Source organism: Diuraphis noxia, unplaced genomic scaffold (genome assembly GCF_037042655.1).
Source record: "Diuraphis noxia isolate RWA-SAM2 unplaced genomic scaffold, SU_Dnox_SAM2 contig0002, whole genome shotgun sequence".
NCBI classification, from domain to species: domain Eukaryota; kingdom Metazoa; phylum Arthropoda; class Insecta; order Hemiptera; family Aphididae; genus Diuraphis; species Diuraphis noxia.
In genome coordinates, this window is record NW_028301712.1 from 53,224,714 (window position 1) to 53,241,230 (window position 16,517).

The 16,517-nt window shown below is 30.7% G+C and overlaps 2 protein-coding genes across 3 annotated transcripts in view; one reads left to right on the forward strand and one right to left on the reverse strand.

Annotated features, from left to right (window-relative positions):
• The first annotated feature begins 680 nt into the window (after window positions 1-680).
• Patsas (palmitoyltransferase Patsas) lies at window positions 681-10,103 on the forward strand. Its single transcript, XM_089219202.1, has 8 exons — window positions 681-1,414; window positions 5,336-5,635; window positions 5,722-5,867; window positions 5,954-6,050; window positions 6,124-6,276; window positions 6,685-6,860; window positions 7,667-7,832; window positions 8,975-10,103. The coding sequence occupies exons 1-8, from the start codon at window positions 974-976 to the stop codon at window positions 9,167-9,169; spliced, it is 1,674 nt and encodes a 557-aa protein (XP_089075328.1). The 5' UTR covers window positions 681-973; the 3' UTR covers window positions 9,170-10,103.
• Window positions 10,104-10,244: 141 nt separating this feature from the next.
• LOC107163787 (uncharacterized) overlaps window positions 10,245-16,517 on the reverse strand; it is a 35,690-nt gene continuing 29,417 nt past the window's right edge. For both annotated transcript variants that reach the window (XM_089219205.1, XM_089219203.1), the window contains exon 3: window positions 10,245-13,011. In XM_089219205.1, the coding sequence (XP_089075331.1) occupies window positions 12,173-13,011 (839 nt within the window). In that variant the 3' untranslated portion in view covers window positions 10,245-12,172. The remainder of the gene's footprint in view (window positions 13,012-16,517) is intronic.

Below are 16,517 nucleotides of genomic sequence, written 5' to 3' on the forward strand. Positions count from 1 at the left end.
TATGAATTAGTGTGTAGAAATTGATATTTTGTCATCAATATTGTAAATTCCAAATATTATTAAAAAAATGAAATTAAATATGTACCGTGGATAACACGAGTCAACGAGTACATAGGATATACATATACTATAATATCAGTATTCAGTTACCTATTATAGCTACTTATTACTTACTTATTAAAATAAATATTAATAACAGAGATCTCCTTAAAGGTACATTTAAACGGTAATATAACTACCACGTAGATGCACAAATTGCCTATGCGATCGCCTTATGTATACCTCGTAAACAAACGCATATAATTATAAGCTAGAAATGTACAAAACCACCCCAGGAACCCAATGAACAAAATATCGCAGATCTGCGGTTAAAATGATTATTATCTTAACATTTTGAATACACCCCTCCTACTGCTGATGTGATCCTTCTGCGTTACAGATCAACACAAGCATAGGCAACTCAATTAAATATTTAAATTTTAAATTTTTTGTTTTTTTACCTCAACCTATTTAAAGCCATTTTATTGAATCGCGGAGGTACAACTTGCGATATTGAATATTATTATTATTATCGTGTCGGCGTATAGCGATGTGGTCAAACTGAGGCGATGGAGGCGGCGGCGTCAAGACACTACACAATCGATCCGCGCACGCTCCTGGGCACACGACCCTACTACGACTCACGAAGTAATGCGCGCAGGAATCCACGGGTACACACTCGTTTGCGAGTCACTCAAAACGTATTAATACTCCATCGCTTTTTATTATTAATACTTCATCTTCGAACCAATCACCAGTGAACCATACTTGGTTTCGTTTTTTTTTTTTTTTTTTCGCGACACCAACCGCAGGACAGGTGTTTACTAGTATAACGGGTATCTACCTAATTTTACACAAAATATAACCACACAATTTTTCCTCGGACGACGCGATACGCTGGAAGAAAATCGATAACACTGCGTGACGTAACGTCATGGTGAGCAGTGGCTGCAGTGGCAGTGCCGGTGGCAACGGCAATGACAGTGGCAACAACAACAACGCTGACGACATAAACGTCAACAACAACAATAATAACAACGACGGCATGCACGATGGGTGTTCGGCCGATTCGCTGGACGTGCACAGCTCCGAGGACCAACGGTACAAGCCACTGTTGGAGGCCATCAAGACCGGCGATTACGATGGATTCGAGTTCGCTGTGGACAAGTGCGGCGGTGAGGCGCTCAGCTTCCGGGACGAATGGGGCTACACGCCTGCCCATTGGGCCGCGCTCTACGGAAACGCCGAGGTGCTCAGGTACCTGGTGGCCAGAGGCGTGACCGTGGACATGTCGTGCTACGGGATCCAGGGCTCCAAGCCGGTGCACTGGGCATGCCGCAAAGGTCACACCGCCGCCGTCCAAGTGCTGTTGCAGGTATTATCCGCACACATAGGTAGGTCAATCACAGATGTGGGTGTCGATCTAATATTATACTGCTGTATACCCACTCCCCCGCTCGTCAATCTGTCGTATATTATATAGGCGTGCAAATTAATAGGAAAAAATCGACTAGATTTGGTCGAGTTAGGTCAACTACGTTATAATAATAGGTACCTATAGTTACTGCAATATAGACGTCAAATAATTTAGTTTATAGATATCGTCAAACGATATTGTGCCTACAATCCTACACAACATTATAATATTAAGCTCTAATGTTGTCACGTATAATTTAGGTAACATGTTAAAGAAATTATTATTAATTTGCTCAGAGTTGGTAAATTGCGTCCCGCAAAAAAGGTCATAGTTATATACTGTGTAAATTCGGCCCGAGTATATTTTATACATACGTAAATTGCGGCCCGGGTATATTTGAAATGTACGTAAATTGCGGCCCGGGATATTCCGATTTCCGGTCGGCTGGTTATATTATCTTTAATATTGATCGATAAGGATATCACTTGATGCTCACATATTATATGAATATTATTTATTGTATGAATAAAATTATATTGCCAGTCCTAAGTCTGAAAAATGGGAAGGAAAATATTGATTTCGTAACCTTTAATGTAATTTACATAACAATGACATATATTTAAGTACCTAGCCAAATATATTAAAATATACCGGGGACGCAATTTACGTATGTATATAATATACCGGGGCCGCAATTTACGTATGTATAAAATATACCCGGGCCGCAATTTACATAAAAAATTTGAAACGGGACGCTATTTACAGCGACCCTTTTTAACCTATAGCAAATTCGCTATAAGCAAGGGTAGCGAATTTGCTATAGGTTAAAAACATGGTCACTAATATTAATTTTAATTACCACGGCCTGAATCACTCGCATTGCTTGTGCAACTACCTATTTGAGCATTCTATATAGCAACTATGATCTACTGTGGGGCAGAGATCTCAAACCGATTTATTATTAGTGGATCTGTTCATAAATTTGAATACACACAGTGTATTATTAATTATAAATGATTATGCAAATAAATATATTCATACTACCTGCAAAAAATAAATTTGAGTATACAATACGCTTTTTGCACGTCAATTAAAATTGAGTAAATATATAATGGTTATTATTTATTTACCTCTACGGCTCCACCGTGCTTCGTTAAAATATCAAAGTAAGAGTTCGATCTTGCATACTACAAAATAATTGTTGAGGCAACTGTTATGAAATATTAATAACATTTTGTAGATCACCAAATATACTTATAATTAAAAGATTTATCACCTGATACACAAATACTCAACTTTAAAATGATAATATGAATATTATTAAATAATAACTACAAAATGCACGCGTACAAAATGCATATATATTTTACTGTGATTTATTTTTTATCACCCAATGTTAAATGTATTAGTTAATTACCTGAATTACCCAAGAAATTTATCTTCTATAGTTCCAGTTTCATATAATTAAATCTAGGAATATTTATTGGTTCATTTTTAATTTTTATATAAAAACCATTATGTTAAGATAATGAGTGATTAAACAAAAAAAAAAGATATTTACTTAATTTTTAATTTTACCAGAACATTTAATTGTAATAATAATTATTATTAATAACAAAAATTAAAATAATAACCATGATAATATAGAATATTATATACAATAAATAATAATACATTTAAACGTGGCATTAACTGTATTATTTTTAAAATTAATTAGAAATAGCTATGTTTTTATAATAGAGAAATTAACTTTTCAACTAGTTAACTAAATAGAAAAGTTAATACCCCTTTTAAGAATTTATTAATACGAATACAATCTTAAAAATATTGGGTATTGCATCCGTTTTCTAAAACCAAGGCATATGAATATATATATATTTTAATTCTTTTTTGGGGGGAGGGAGGAGGGGGGTAAATTAAAATTTTGAACTCCTATATTATGTCATATAAACTTCATAGTAGCACATAAAAGCAATAATTGAGAAATTTAAAATAGACACCTATACTTAATTTTTTTAAACATTTTAATTGTGTTTGTAATTATACATATATTATATTATATTATACAGATTTATTATCATAAATCATGTCCATAATAATAAATCTATTCAATTTTGTGTATGTCATTATTCAATCGTTAATATATCCGTTATAAATAAATAAAATTGTACTTATATGGAGCATTTTTGACTATTAATGTATTTTATAAGTGATAAATATGTGAATTACCTTCAATATATTATGTTCACACAATATACAAATGCATAAATTTGATTCGATTTTGAAAAAAAAAATAACTACCTCCAGGAGAAGAAGTTAGGGGATATATTTTCTACTCCTTTGTCCCATAAAGCCCCTTATTTGTACTGCCAAAATAATTTATTTAAATATATAATTACTTAAAACCTCAATCCGATTTAAGATTCATAGGCTCACCATTACGCCACTGACATACCTATCTATATCTATACGAACTGATAATTTTCGTACCCATCAAATTTATATTTGCGTTCTATAGTTAAAATATTACTAAATTAATTTTTTACTCGTTATGTCTGAGTACTAATTTTATTACCTTGTACGTGGTAAAATCACAGTAGAATTATTTAATAAACTATATGTATAATAACTGCAAATAATAGAATCAATATTCGTATCATACCTAGTAAGTATTGCAAGTGTCAAACTATGAATTTGACAGTTTTATTATTACCTACGTATGAAAATGTTTATACGTTTTAAACATTGAGTTTCGTGTACCATGATATTTGTTAAAAATAAAAAAAATACTTAGAAAACCTAACTGTCTATGAACAATAATCTTTTATGTAACCTGCGTAATATTTAATAATAGTCTGTAGTTGTGGCTAATCCACGTTAGTTGTTTCGTGAATAATTTAATATTCGGTGATACGAAAACCATGACCCATAAAATAAAATTGCATGTAGGTATACAAAAATAAAACTTAACATTTATAATTATCTTGAATGTAAATCGTTGATATTTCAATAACCTTGAAAGGCCACTAAAATGACAGATAGAATTTAGACCAAACCCATATCATAGTAGGTATACAATTCTAATATTATAATTACTCAAATGATATTTTTACATATGTAATTTATCATAATATTAATTAAATGTTTTGAAAATCACTATTCACGATTCAATTATTTTAAATGATTAATGAAATACAAAATAGTATCATGTATTATATTATAATGTTTAAATGTGTATCTTTAAAATGAATATTCATGAATGAATAAACAAAATAAATAATTAACGTTAGATTTTATAAGATTATTAAATATTATACATGTTTCATGTTTGGTTGAAAAAGAAAATTATACAAAAGTACACTATAATATAATTAATAGTAGGCTAATCGCTAATATCTATGTGTATTAACAGGCATAACAGTGTAATTAATATTATTGATTAACGAACTAGTAAGATAATATTTCAAGTTTCAACACAATAATCCAATTTTTAGTTTAAAAATTTTCTTATAATTATTATATTTATCTTTAAAACAATGATTATAAATTATATCTATACAGTATTAAAAATTTAACAATATATTATAATATAGGTAACTGGTTTGTATAAATGGTATAATAATAATTGTGTTATTGTCGTTTAAATATTTGTTTGGTTATAATTTATTATAATGATTAGATATTGTTTGGATCTATATCTTATTTACAAAATATTTAATAATATAACCTATTAAGTTTTATGTAAAACCTAGAATTAATGTATTTTCGTCTACTCCATTACGTTTAGATAAAATTGTATTTGAATCAGTGTATAATCAGCCTATACCCTATACGCTCCATTAATTTATTGTTTTTTGACTCTCATATTATGTTTTGAAGGCTGGAGTAAACCCAAACGTATCGGATTTCAAAGGCCTTACACCCTTGATGACCGCCAGTATGTTTGGAAAAACGTCTACGGCAAGTTTCCTGTTGGGCATGGGTGCTCTGCATCATCTAACCGACATAAATGGTGACACGGCATTGCACTGGGCCTCGTACAAAGGTCACCCGGAACTGATAAGGTTATTGTTATACTCTGGAGCTGACCTGACGAAAGCTGACAATTTCGGGTCCACACCGTTGCACTTGGCTGCTCTTTCAGGAAATGCAAAATGCGTTGAAATACTTTGTCAGAATGTAAGAAAATTATTTACTTAATTAAAAAGACATTGTCAATGGACTTTTCATAATTTGTATGGATTTTCACTTATTGACCATTACAGAGCCAAATATCTTTACAACCCAGGGACAAAAATGGAAAAACACCATTGAGCCTGGCCGTGAACCACAGGTACGAGGACATCGCTGGGCTGCTGAACAGAGAGATTAAGAAAAGAAAGAAATGGATGGTACCTCTACACAAAGCGCTGTAAGATTACACAGTGCTATAAAATATGCAATTTGATATTTTGAAATATTCTGCATTATAAAACATTTAAAAAATATTTTTTATAGAAATGCAATTTTTGGAAGTTCGGCGTATTCAAAAGGTCCTTTGCTGCTATTTCTATGTTCCTTCTTGATTTGGTGGTATCCTCTTTACATATACAGAGTGAGACAGTGTTTTCAGTTATCCATAAAATGTATGTCCAGATTTTTAATAGTTTTATGCAACTATATTATAGGTAGTGCCTGTTACGTGGAACATAACGAGAGGTTGCCACTACACTTATCTAGCATGGAATATTTTTATGTGGATATGTTGGATTATTACGAAACATTCAGATCCTGGATTCTTACCAATCGATTCAGGGAGTTACATTCAAACCATTAGACAAGTAATTTTATTTATCAAATAAAATATATCACCTGTTAAATATTTTATATAATCGTGTGTTGAACTCATAATTATAAATATAGTTAAAGTTTTCTCCTATAATGTATATTCTTAATATTTCTTAATATATTACGTATCATTATTTTAATTAAATCTGCATACAAATTTGGAAACAATTCATGACATGACAAATATACGTGAACTCTTAACATAATTATACACTATGATGATATAATCATATGAGTAATGAAATACACTTAATTTATACCAACGAGAAAATTATATAATACTTACATTTGATTATAATAATTTATCTCGCCTTTCTTTATTAAAAATGATCCTTATCAATTCAAAAATGTATTATATTATTTTAATCAAAATATTGAGTTGATTTGTGGAATTTATTTAGTTACCATTTTATCCATGTGACATGGGTACCAAAAGAGATATTCTGTCAAGGCTTTGTCATACATGTCGCTGCGTAAGACCCTTGCGAGCTAAACACTGCAGGCTGTGCAACAGATGCGTCCAACATTTCGACCACCACTGCCAATTTGTTATCAATTGTATCGGACTCAGCAACAGGTATAGTTTAACCAAAGTATTTTTTTTTTAAGCCCCAAATTTAGTTGTTTTAGGGATCCTACAGTCCTAGTCCTATGTATATGGAATATAGTTTGTGGTAGAAATATTGCATAACCGGGCAACCCTGTGTTGAAAACCTTACCAATAGTAACTTAATATAGGTGTTATCACTACGATTGATCTCTATAACTATACGTTGGTACTGTTGTAGGTATAGGTTATGGGTAACCAATAAATATTTTTTAAGGGCTAAATTAGAAATATAGAATTTTTTGCAGGACCTCAACATTTCTGACCTTAATAAGAACTAATGAATAAAAATGATAAATTACAACACTAGAACGTATCATATTAACAGTTTTTACTTTATTTTAAAAATTGTCTGCGGGAAATATAGAATTAGTCCACCAGTCTGCACCATTTGATAACCACTGATATAGGGTTTTCTTATATAAATATAATATTACAATTATCTTTTGTTTTCAAAAAAAATTTTTGTTTTTTTTTACAATATTGAAAAGCTAATTCCGCTAGTACGGTTTCATAATTTTGTATATTTATAATATAGTTGTGAGTGATTCGTAGCAATTAGTACCTATACATTACCTCTCTATATAAAAATATTATATGTTTAAAGCCAATAAACTTTGTTGTTGAGGCTCAATTAAAATAAAAATAAATAAAAATAAAATATTATGTGTGTGCGTGTCACTGTATAGTTAATAGCTATATAAGTATATTAAAACCCAACCCTGCAACCTAAATCAACGGATAACATGTACGTGAATGTTTGGATTTGTTCATAGGTCGTGGTTCTTCTGGTTCGTCATCAGCTTAGCAATGAACTGTTCGTATGTGATTTACCTGGTGTGCTGTACGATAAACGTAGAAGGGTTTAACGTTTTTTACGTCCTGGCACTTTTGCAAGCGTTCGCTTTTGGTATTCTGAGCTGGGCCTTGACTGCGACGATCGTAAGTAATGTATATAATAACCATACATTATGATAATATAGGAAGATATAAGAACAAATTACAGGGTGTCTCACTGTCTCAGTTATTTTTATACCTACACATGTGAGTGCAATAAAATTACGAGGTAAATTTCACCATTTTTTTTTTTTTTATTGGTGAATTATTTTTTAAGAAAAAGAATTTTTCGTGGCCCATCGTACTAAATGCAGTTCAAAAAGGCCTATTTGTAAAGAGATATTCATATATTTTTCATCAACCGATGATAAATAAAAATACAATAGTTATTCTACTAATAATATTTTATATTTTATATTTTATAGACAGTAGACACTGTGTGTGTACTGTGTATAAGTAATTTTTAAAAGTACATAAATATAAATGTTTTGAATTTTGAATAAATAAAAAAAGGTAAATACTGTGTTAATTATGATGGTATAATTTTAATTATTTATAAATTATATTATGAATAGTTTAATATTCATAATAAGTACCTATATACTTGGCTGATACAGAACAACAGATTCTATTATAGTTCAATATTGTTATTATTATTCATATTTAAATTAATTGCCAAAGCACACAACTATAGAAATAACATTTGTATTTTATAAAAAAAAAAAAATATAGCTCTATGATATTTTATTATTTAATCTTCGATTATATTTTACCATTTTTACCACTTAATTGGTCAAATTTACTGATATTTTTTAACTCAATAAATTCTCTATCTCACATAGTTCTATACCCATCTAATTAGGTACAAATGCATTATAATACTGTATTTATCTATCAAAAGTCTATCTTAATTTTAAAATTCACCTCATAAGTATTATTTTTTAATACTTAATGGAAAATCAATTTATAATCCTATTTCTTAGATATTCATATCGATATATCAATTTGATATTTCACTCTTTAATAGAATTAGTTATAATTTCTAAAGTCGTGTATTCAAAAAAATTATAAAATATAAAATGCATTGTTAGAGACACGCTTTACATTAATATACAGTCAATAATAATCTAATAATATATGTATATGAATTTTATGCACTTACCTGTATCATCTTATATACGGATAAAGTTCCAACGATGTTTTTAAATACTTATTTATATTTGTTTTTTTTTTTTTGTTCTGTATAGTGTATCAACGCATTGATGAATTTAACCAGAAACGAGATGATTAACCATAAAAAGTACGCGTACCTAAAAAACAGCAGAGGCAAATACTACAACCCGTTTTCTAGAGGCGTCGTAATCAACGTTTTGGAGTTCTTCGGATGCACGCAAAACAGAACGAACTACGAAGGCGATATATATAATTGTAGTTATAATTGAAGGGGGGAGGGGGTTACAAAATATAAGAAAGAAAAAATGTAGGTACCTATACAATATTCCTACGTAAACTGCCATCTCTTTAAAGGTGATTACTGATTCCTGGGTAATTACGAAGAAACGAATCAAAGAACATCTTTATAATAATATTGATAAGATCGGATAATTTTTAGCAATATTATTCTGCCTCTTAAATTTCTGCACATTTATTTTTATATGAAATTATTATCATTTTAGTAAACCATCTTTAATCGTAATATTTCAATAATATACTATAATAAATTAGGTTCTATTTAAATGCCAGTGTATGCAGATAATATATTATTAATATAATATTATTTTTATTTCAGACCTCAGTATATTCGAAAAAGATTACATTTACTAAATTATTATTATTATTGTTATTCAAATATTTATTTTGCTATGTCAGAGATCACTTAACGTGAATATTTTTCACACAAATTTTGCATAAATGACTCTACTTTTAGCGCGCGTGTTATGTGTCTCAGTCGCGCATAATATCAAATTAACATAATATTGTGAAGTACTGAAAAAAACTTCTCGAATACCAACGAAAGATACAGCGATGATAACGATGATGTTGATGAGTTTGGGCTAAGCCTATACCTGTTTTACTTTTTCAAACCAAAAATAGGAGACTGCCTGTTTGGTCATTCAAACACCGTAATAGACTCTTTGCTTACTTTCTACTGGGTAACAGCTGTTGTGCACAATAAAATATATAGCTATTTGCATACAATAAAACGTGCGTTCACCGTATGTATAGACTCGCGTATTTTTTTCCCAGCATTTACGTTCAGGTACAATAGGAAAAGAAAGAAGTATAAAAACATTTTTGCTAAACAAAACTCACTTCTTCTGTGATTTGTATTTATATTTTTTTATCTATAAATATTAAATATATATAATATATATATATTTGTTTATTACTATTATTATTAATTTATTATTATTATTATTATTATTATTATTATTATTATTATTATTATTATTATTGTCATTAATTATTTTTATGTTTTCTATATTATATATATTATATAAAAAAAAACACAAACGCTGATTTGTACGTATATTAGTAATATATTAGTATAATTTATTAATTATTTAATTAAACATATAAAATAAATTAATATTTGCTCAACATTGAGCACGCTTGCGTGGCACATTTTTACAAGAATTTCTAAAATAATACTATATACTAATAAGTGTAATTTACTATGGCAAACACTTGCCGATTGTAGACAATGGAGTATAGATTTATTGGCTGTGGTTCACAATGGCTAACAAATAATCACCCGTAGTTGTGTAATCTGTGAGATTCGTACCTATTACATTCACAGGTTTCAACATTGGTGATTCTATTGTTTCAAGTCCACTTAGACCGAACGAGAACGGTTTTGGCAATGAATCATTATAGATGAAAATAAAAAAAACAAGTACATTAACTCGGATACATAATAGTATTCAGGAGTATCAAATAATTTGACATTATGCTTACATGATAATTCCGATCAGTCGACACTGACCTATAGTTTTATGGAAATATAGCCACGGAAAACAGATATTAAAATACATATCGATAGTTAAACTAATAAATAAAATTAAAGTTATACCTACTCATTTTGACTAGCTGTACACACAGTAACGAGATTGAGGCATAGTTATAAAAAGAGACTTAAATCAATGACTCACATTAACGTGAGGTTTGATTGGTGAAAATATCAATATTTATGAAGCATCAAAACGTATCGCAACGTTTCAGTGGTGTATTTCGAACCATTCAGATTGTTTACAATTTGGATATTTTATAATTGATATACTAAAAAAGAAGAATATTGTTTATTTTTATTATTTTTAACTCGATAAAATAATTACGTAGTACGATCTTTGGCTGTATATACGCAGTAACTGATAAAATAATAATATACTGTATTTTTACGAAGCCGCGATACACTCTGCTAAAACTCAGTTGCTTATATTACTCAGTCACCATTACATAATTTTGAATTCTACTTTCGGGACATAAGACTAAACAACTATTCGATCATGAATTCATATGACTTATAAGTTTTTAACTCTTGTACATGCGCAGCAGCTTAAATTTGTTTGAGTGCGCCCGCTTTTGTGGACACGCGGTACATCGATGTCTGCGATCAATTACCTAGCTATTTCATCTACTCATTTTATCAATACACCACTGGACGCTGCGTACTTACTTATAATATAATTATTAACAATTAATTATAATCCACTGCGATTATAGCAGTGGCTATATATAGTTTATGCTCAGCCTATATTGGTTATCGACACCGTTGAACGGCGACACTAATGGCGATGTTTTGAAAATAATTACACATAATATTATTATAACCTATGACGTATTTTATTGTGCGGTCCGCATCAAGTCTCCAGTCGTAACGCACGCCCATCAATTTCATTGTCTCCGAGTGCGTAGTTTATAATAATATTCTAATAAATTGCGAGTTTTCCTACTTAGTAAAACAACGCCCTGCGTGTGACGTCTATAATAGTAGTTATGTCCTTTGTATCATTAATATTATTAATTATATGTGACAAAAGAAGAGGGACGAGAGAATCGCAGAAAATCATAAAAATTAACACTAATCATTAAAGCTACCTACCTACCTACTAGCATCGCTGCAGCGGCTGCACCGGAGGAAAACGGACGACGATTCTTTAATCTTGTATTATGGACATGTGCATAATACATCCGCCATCATCTATGACATAATAATATTATGACATGATGCAACGATATCTGATATGACTACGATATATTTACTGCATGCGTGCGCATAATCCCTCCGACGGCCAGCTGAGCGGGGTTATATGGTTTGTTACGGTTCTGCTGTATATTATGTACACGCGTGTTTACGTGACGTAACCTGGCGGCGACGACCAATAGTTGATCATATATAATCGGACAGGACCCGTCGTCGGCGGCACGGTGAGCTCGTGGCCCGATCACTGCGACGGACGTGGGTCGTAGGGCTCGGCGTCGAGGCCCACGTAACGGTTGTTCTTGCGGTGCACGAACCCGGTGCCTGGTGCCGTGTTGTAGTACACCACCCTCCTGATGCCGAACGGGTCCACGTAACCGAAGCTGCCGGCGCGCGTGTCGCCCGCGTCGTCCGACTGTTCCTCGTGGTAGTGCCTGGGCAGGTAGTACTTGAAACCGTTACGAACGAACGACACGCCGTCGTACTGCTCCTGTTCCGCCAGCGGTCCCGGCGTCGTCCTGGCCGACATGTCCACCACCTTGCGGTACGCGGGCCTGAACGTGTGCGGCTTCAACGGTTGCTCGTACAGCGGCTGATGTTCCCCGGCCGTGGACGCCGTGACAGTGGCCACGGTGGACGACGACGAGCGCCGTCTGTACGGTCGTCGCGCGTCATCGTCGCCGTCTCCTCCGTCCGCGTTGGCCGCGATCGAGTTGACGTCCACTGGCCGCACGGAATAGTAGTCACCGATGGGCGACGCTGTGCTGGTCGGCTGCGGCCGCCGGAACTGAGATGCTACTGAACGCGACGACGACCCGGCCACGGGGAATCGCAATGGCGACGATTGGGTGTCGGACGGGTACACGAACGGCGAACCACGCCACGACGATTCCCTGGGTGGTGGTTGAGTGACCGCTACGACAGCCGCCGGCCTGGTGACAATAGTGGCCGTGGCCGACCGGTACGGTGACACCGAGACGGCCGTACCAGCTATCGGTGGCGCGTATTTGGCAGCCGACACGGCTTGACCGACGGGCGTCTGTGTGCCGACGAACAGCTTCTTGTTCTTCACTATTCTGTAACCTGCAGCACATATTATTATGAGACAATGGTTATTAATTGACGCTTACCAATCGAATTCAAATTAAATTACATTATTTTCAATACACTTTTTATTTGAGTTACTTAACAATATTAACTATTAAGAATGATATAATTCGTGTAAAAGTGTAATAATTATATCGATATTGATGATACTACGATAACAGTTAAAGTGTGAAAAACATACACAGAACGGAATATTTTCAGAAAATTAAGTTATAATAATGTAGCGCAATACACAACATGTTAATCAGACTTCCTAAATCATTTTGTACGGATTTGCAAGTGCTTTATAATGCTTAGCCTCACTCTGGCTAGTATATAATATGTTGTATTGATGTCGTACAACGTACAATTTATATTATAATCGGTTGGAATGCTATAAAATAGATTTGATCAAATATACACCTACCTACCTCCTTCATCCCTAATATTATCTTGTTGTAAATGTTTACTCAATTGGAAAAATTATTATTCAAATCAATTCTATTAATAATACTAAATCAATTATTATTTGGGTGAGTATATAAGAACATAATATTATACTGACTTTGTCTAGGTTTTGTAATGCAATTTGATTTTGTATTGTTCAAATCGTCTTTTAACACTGATTTAAATTTAAAGTGACACCAGTGGCTTATTTTTAGATTTAAAAATATGAAATATTAGTTATGATGTTAATACTTATGTGTACGGAAAGTAGCAAAACTTGAGAGGTCCCTCCCCAAAAAAAATCCTGAGGCCCTTCTTTATATATATATCATAGGCGAATCTAGGAATTCATAACAGGGTGTGCCTTAACCTCAAAAAGACCCTCTGAAGTTCAAAATACCTCTCAGTTATCACACGTTTAGAATATGTTTCCCATTTGAAATAACATTAGGTAATAATATTAAATAATATTATTAAGATTAATTTTTATTACCTAGTTTATATGCTATTTTTCATGCTGTAAAATAAACATGTAATGTTTCAATTTAATAAACCATCACTATTGCAAAGTTCAATATATGTTACTCAATTATTATTTTTGGACATACAACTAACAATCAAATTGTTAATCAATTATGTTTAAAATTCTTGGAAGTTTAATATAACATCTTATTTTTATTATTATTAATAACAAAGAATTGTATGAAATATATAATATAACTGGTATCTAGTAATAGGTGACATGATATTATACTTAATACTTCTATGTTAAATGTTAATACGAAATACGAAATAAAGTATTTTTCATTTTGTCAATAACTATAAAAATGATAATTACTGGTAAAATTAAATTACATAAAACAACTATGATTATGGCAATAAATTACGACTATAGCCGTGCTATAAATAAACAGGCATGTTTTTTTCTTTTCTTGAAAATATTGCTGATCATTTATTAACTATTTTTATCACTATAATATTTATTGGCAATATTTGTACCCATAAAAATGTATTAAAATTAAAAACAAATTGTTTAATGTTTAGACTCATTACTCAATACCATTGTAACTGAAATGAGTATAATGGGCTCTACACAGGTTTTTAAGAGTCGCAGGGTGTGCACTGGCACACCAGGCACACCCTGTAGATTCGCCTATGATATATATATATATATATATATATATATATATATATCAATATAACGAAATTCGTATATATAATATATATACTATCTTTAATAACTAAATACATTTTCACCCAAAATGCAAACAATTACCTAAGTATAGTAAGTTATCCAATTAAAATATTTTGTAATTATTTTTCACTATAAAAATATTATAAGATTAAAGGCGAAAATATATATAAATTATAAATAGGTACATACATAGTATTACAACGTATAGCATAACAACGTAATAATTCTGTTGTGTTATAAAAATCGTCAAAAAATAGGTATATAGTTATGTTGGACAAGTTTTTTCGTTTCCGCCCATCCCACACGTAACATTGCGTATAATACTAAAATTACGTCTTCCATTTTTAGTATTCACCATATAAAGTTGCCATAATATATTAACTCATGATATTTTTACCGATTAAACATTTTTATATATACGCGTAAGATTTAAAAAATAACATTATTTTTACATTACGAGTATATATACAGTAGAAGATTATAACAAAAGGACTTAAATCAGTTTTTAAAGCCTAAGTCTTTGGTTTAATTTTCATTTAACGATGTGTATAAAATTGAAAATAATAATTAGGTTCACGTTATTATTTTTCCCTCTCAAAAGCAAGTCTTTAATTCATACAACGTTTAATAATATTTATTGTGCTCATAATTTTAGTTTGAAATCCAGTTTCCCAATAATTTAATATATGTTTATGAAATAATATGCAATTTGCTATTGTCGGTAAGCGTCGATTTGAGGCGTTGAAATTGCTATTTTTAAACTAATCAAAATTTAGTATGGCTCTGTTAGTATGTATGAATATAATAAAAGTATACATCTAATATCTAATGTTAAAATAAAATTGGATTAAATCTGTAGATATTGGTTAACGGATCGAAGGTACGAAAATACATTTTTCAAAGTTTAATATTATGCAGTTTTAAATATTTAAATAACTTTCCATTATTACATTAAAGTTTAAAATATATATTAAAAATATGTATTAATTTAATTTTAATTTTTATTATTATTTTATTGGTAAAATTTTAAATTATGATAAAAAACAATTGTAAATAAATTATACTTTTTAGAGACGTATAAAAAACCCTATATAGCTATATATATGTTGCATTAAATTTAAAGATATTTGAAAATTATTCTACTTTTATTTAAAATACTTAATACTCAAATAAAAATGTATGTTAATTTAAGGATATATTTTGATGAAGAAATTAACCAATCTTTGTTAAGCATTGTAGGTAATTAAAATTTAAAGAAGTGTATTTATATACATGATTATTTTTAGTCATTGAATTTTGTTATTATTACATTTTAACACGAAGTCTTCATTGTGGATAGTATTTATTTCACAAAACTATATTTTTGCTAAAAATAATTAAATTAATAAGGTAACGATTAAAAATATTAAGAATATGCTTATATATTTTATAAATTAGTATACTAAATATTTATGATGAATATTAGCAGCGTGTAATGCAATGAGTATATTGTTAATATTAAAACTGCCCTGTTCAGTGTTCATAAATATTTCTTTACAAATTTACATAAAATGTATATGATGTGCACGCAATTCAATAACTTTTACTATAAAGTTACGACATACAGTTGTGAAAATAAACTAACTCATGTCTTATAAAAAATAACAATGATCTATTTAGAACATTGAGGTGAATAACTTTTAAGGTTTATAAATTTAAATAATTGTGACTATCAGATCATAGTAAGTATGCCTACAGCCTACTTATATTAATTTACGTGTAAAATTATTTAATTTTTTAATTAGTTTTTTATGTAATATCGAGTACATTCTATCTACTCATTAGCATTAATTTAGTACTAATTTGAATAGAGTTGCATTTT

Excerpts from the sequence above, each read along its gene's own strand:
- Patsas (XM_089219202.1), top strand. The coding sequence starts at position 974 with ATGGTGAGCAGTGGCTGCAGTGGCAGTGCCGGTGGCAACGGCAATGAC. Across the intron at positions 1,415-5,335 it reads CCGTCCAAGTGCTGTTGCAG|GCTGGAGTAAACCCAAACGT; the intron begins GTATTATCCGCA and ends TATGTTTTGAAG. Across the intron at positions 5,868-5,953 it reads GTACCTCTACACAAAGCGCT|AAATGCAATTTTTGGAAGTT; the intron begins GTAAGATTACAC and ends TATTTTTTATAG.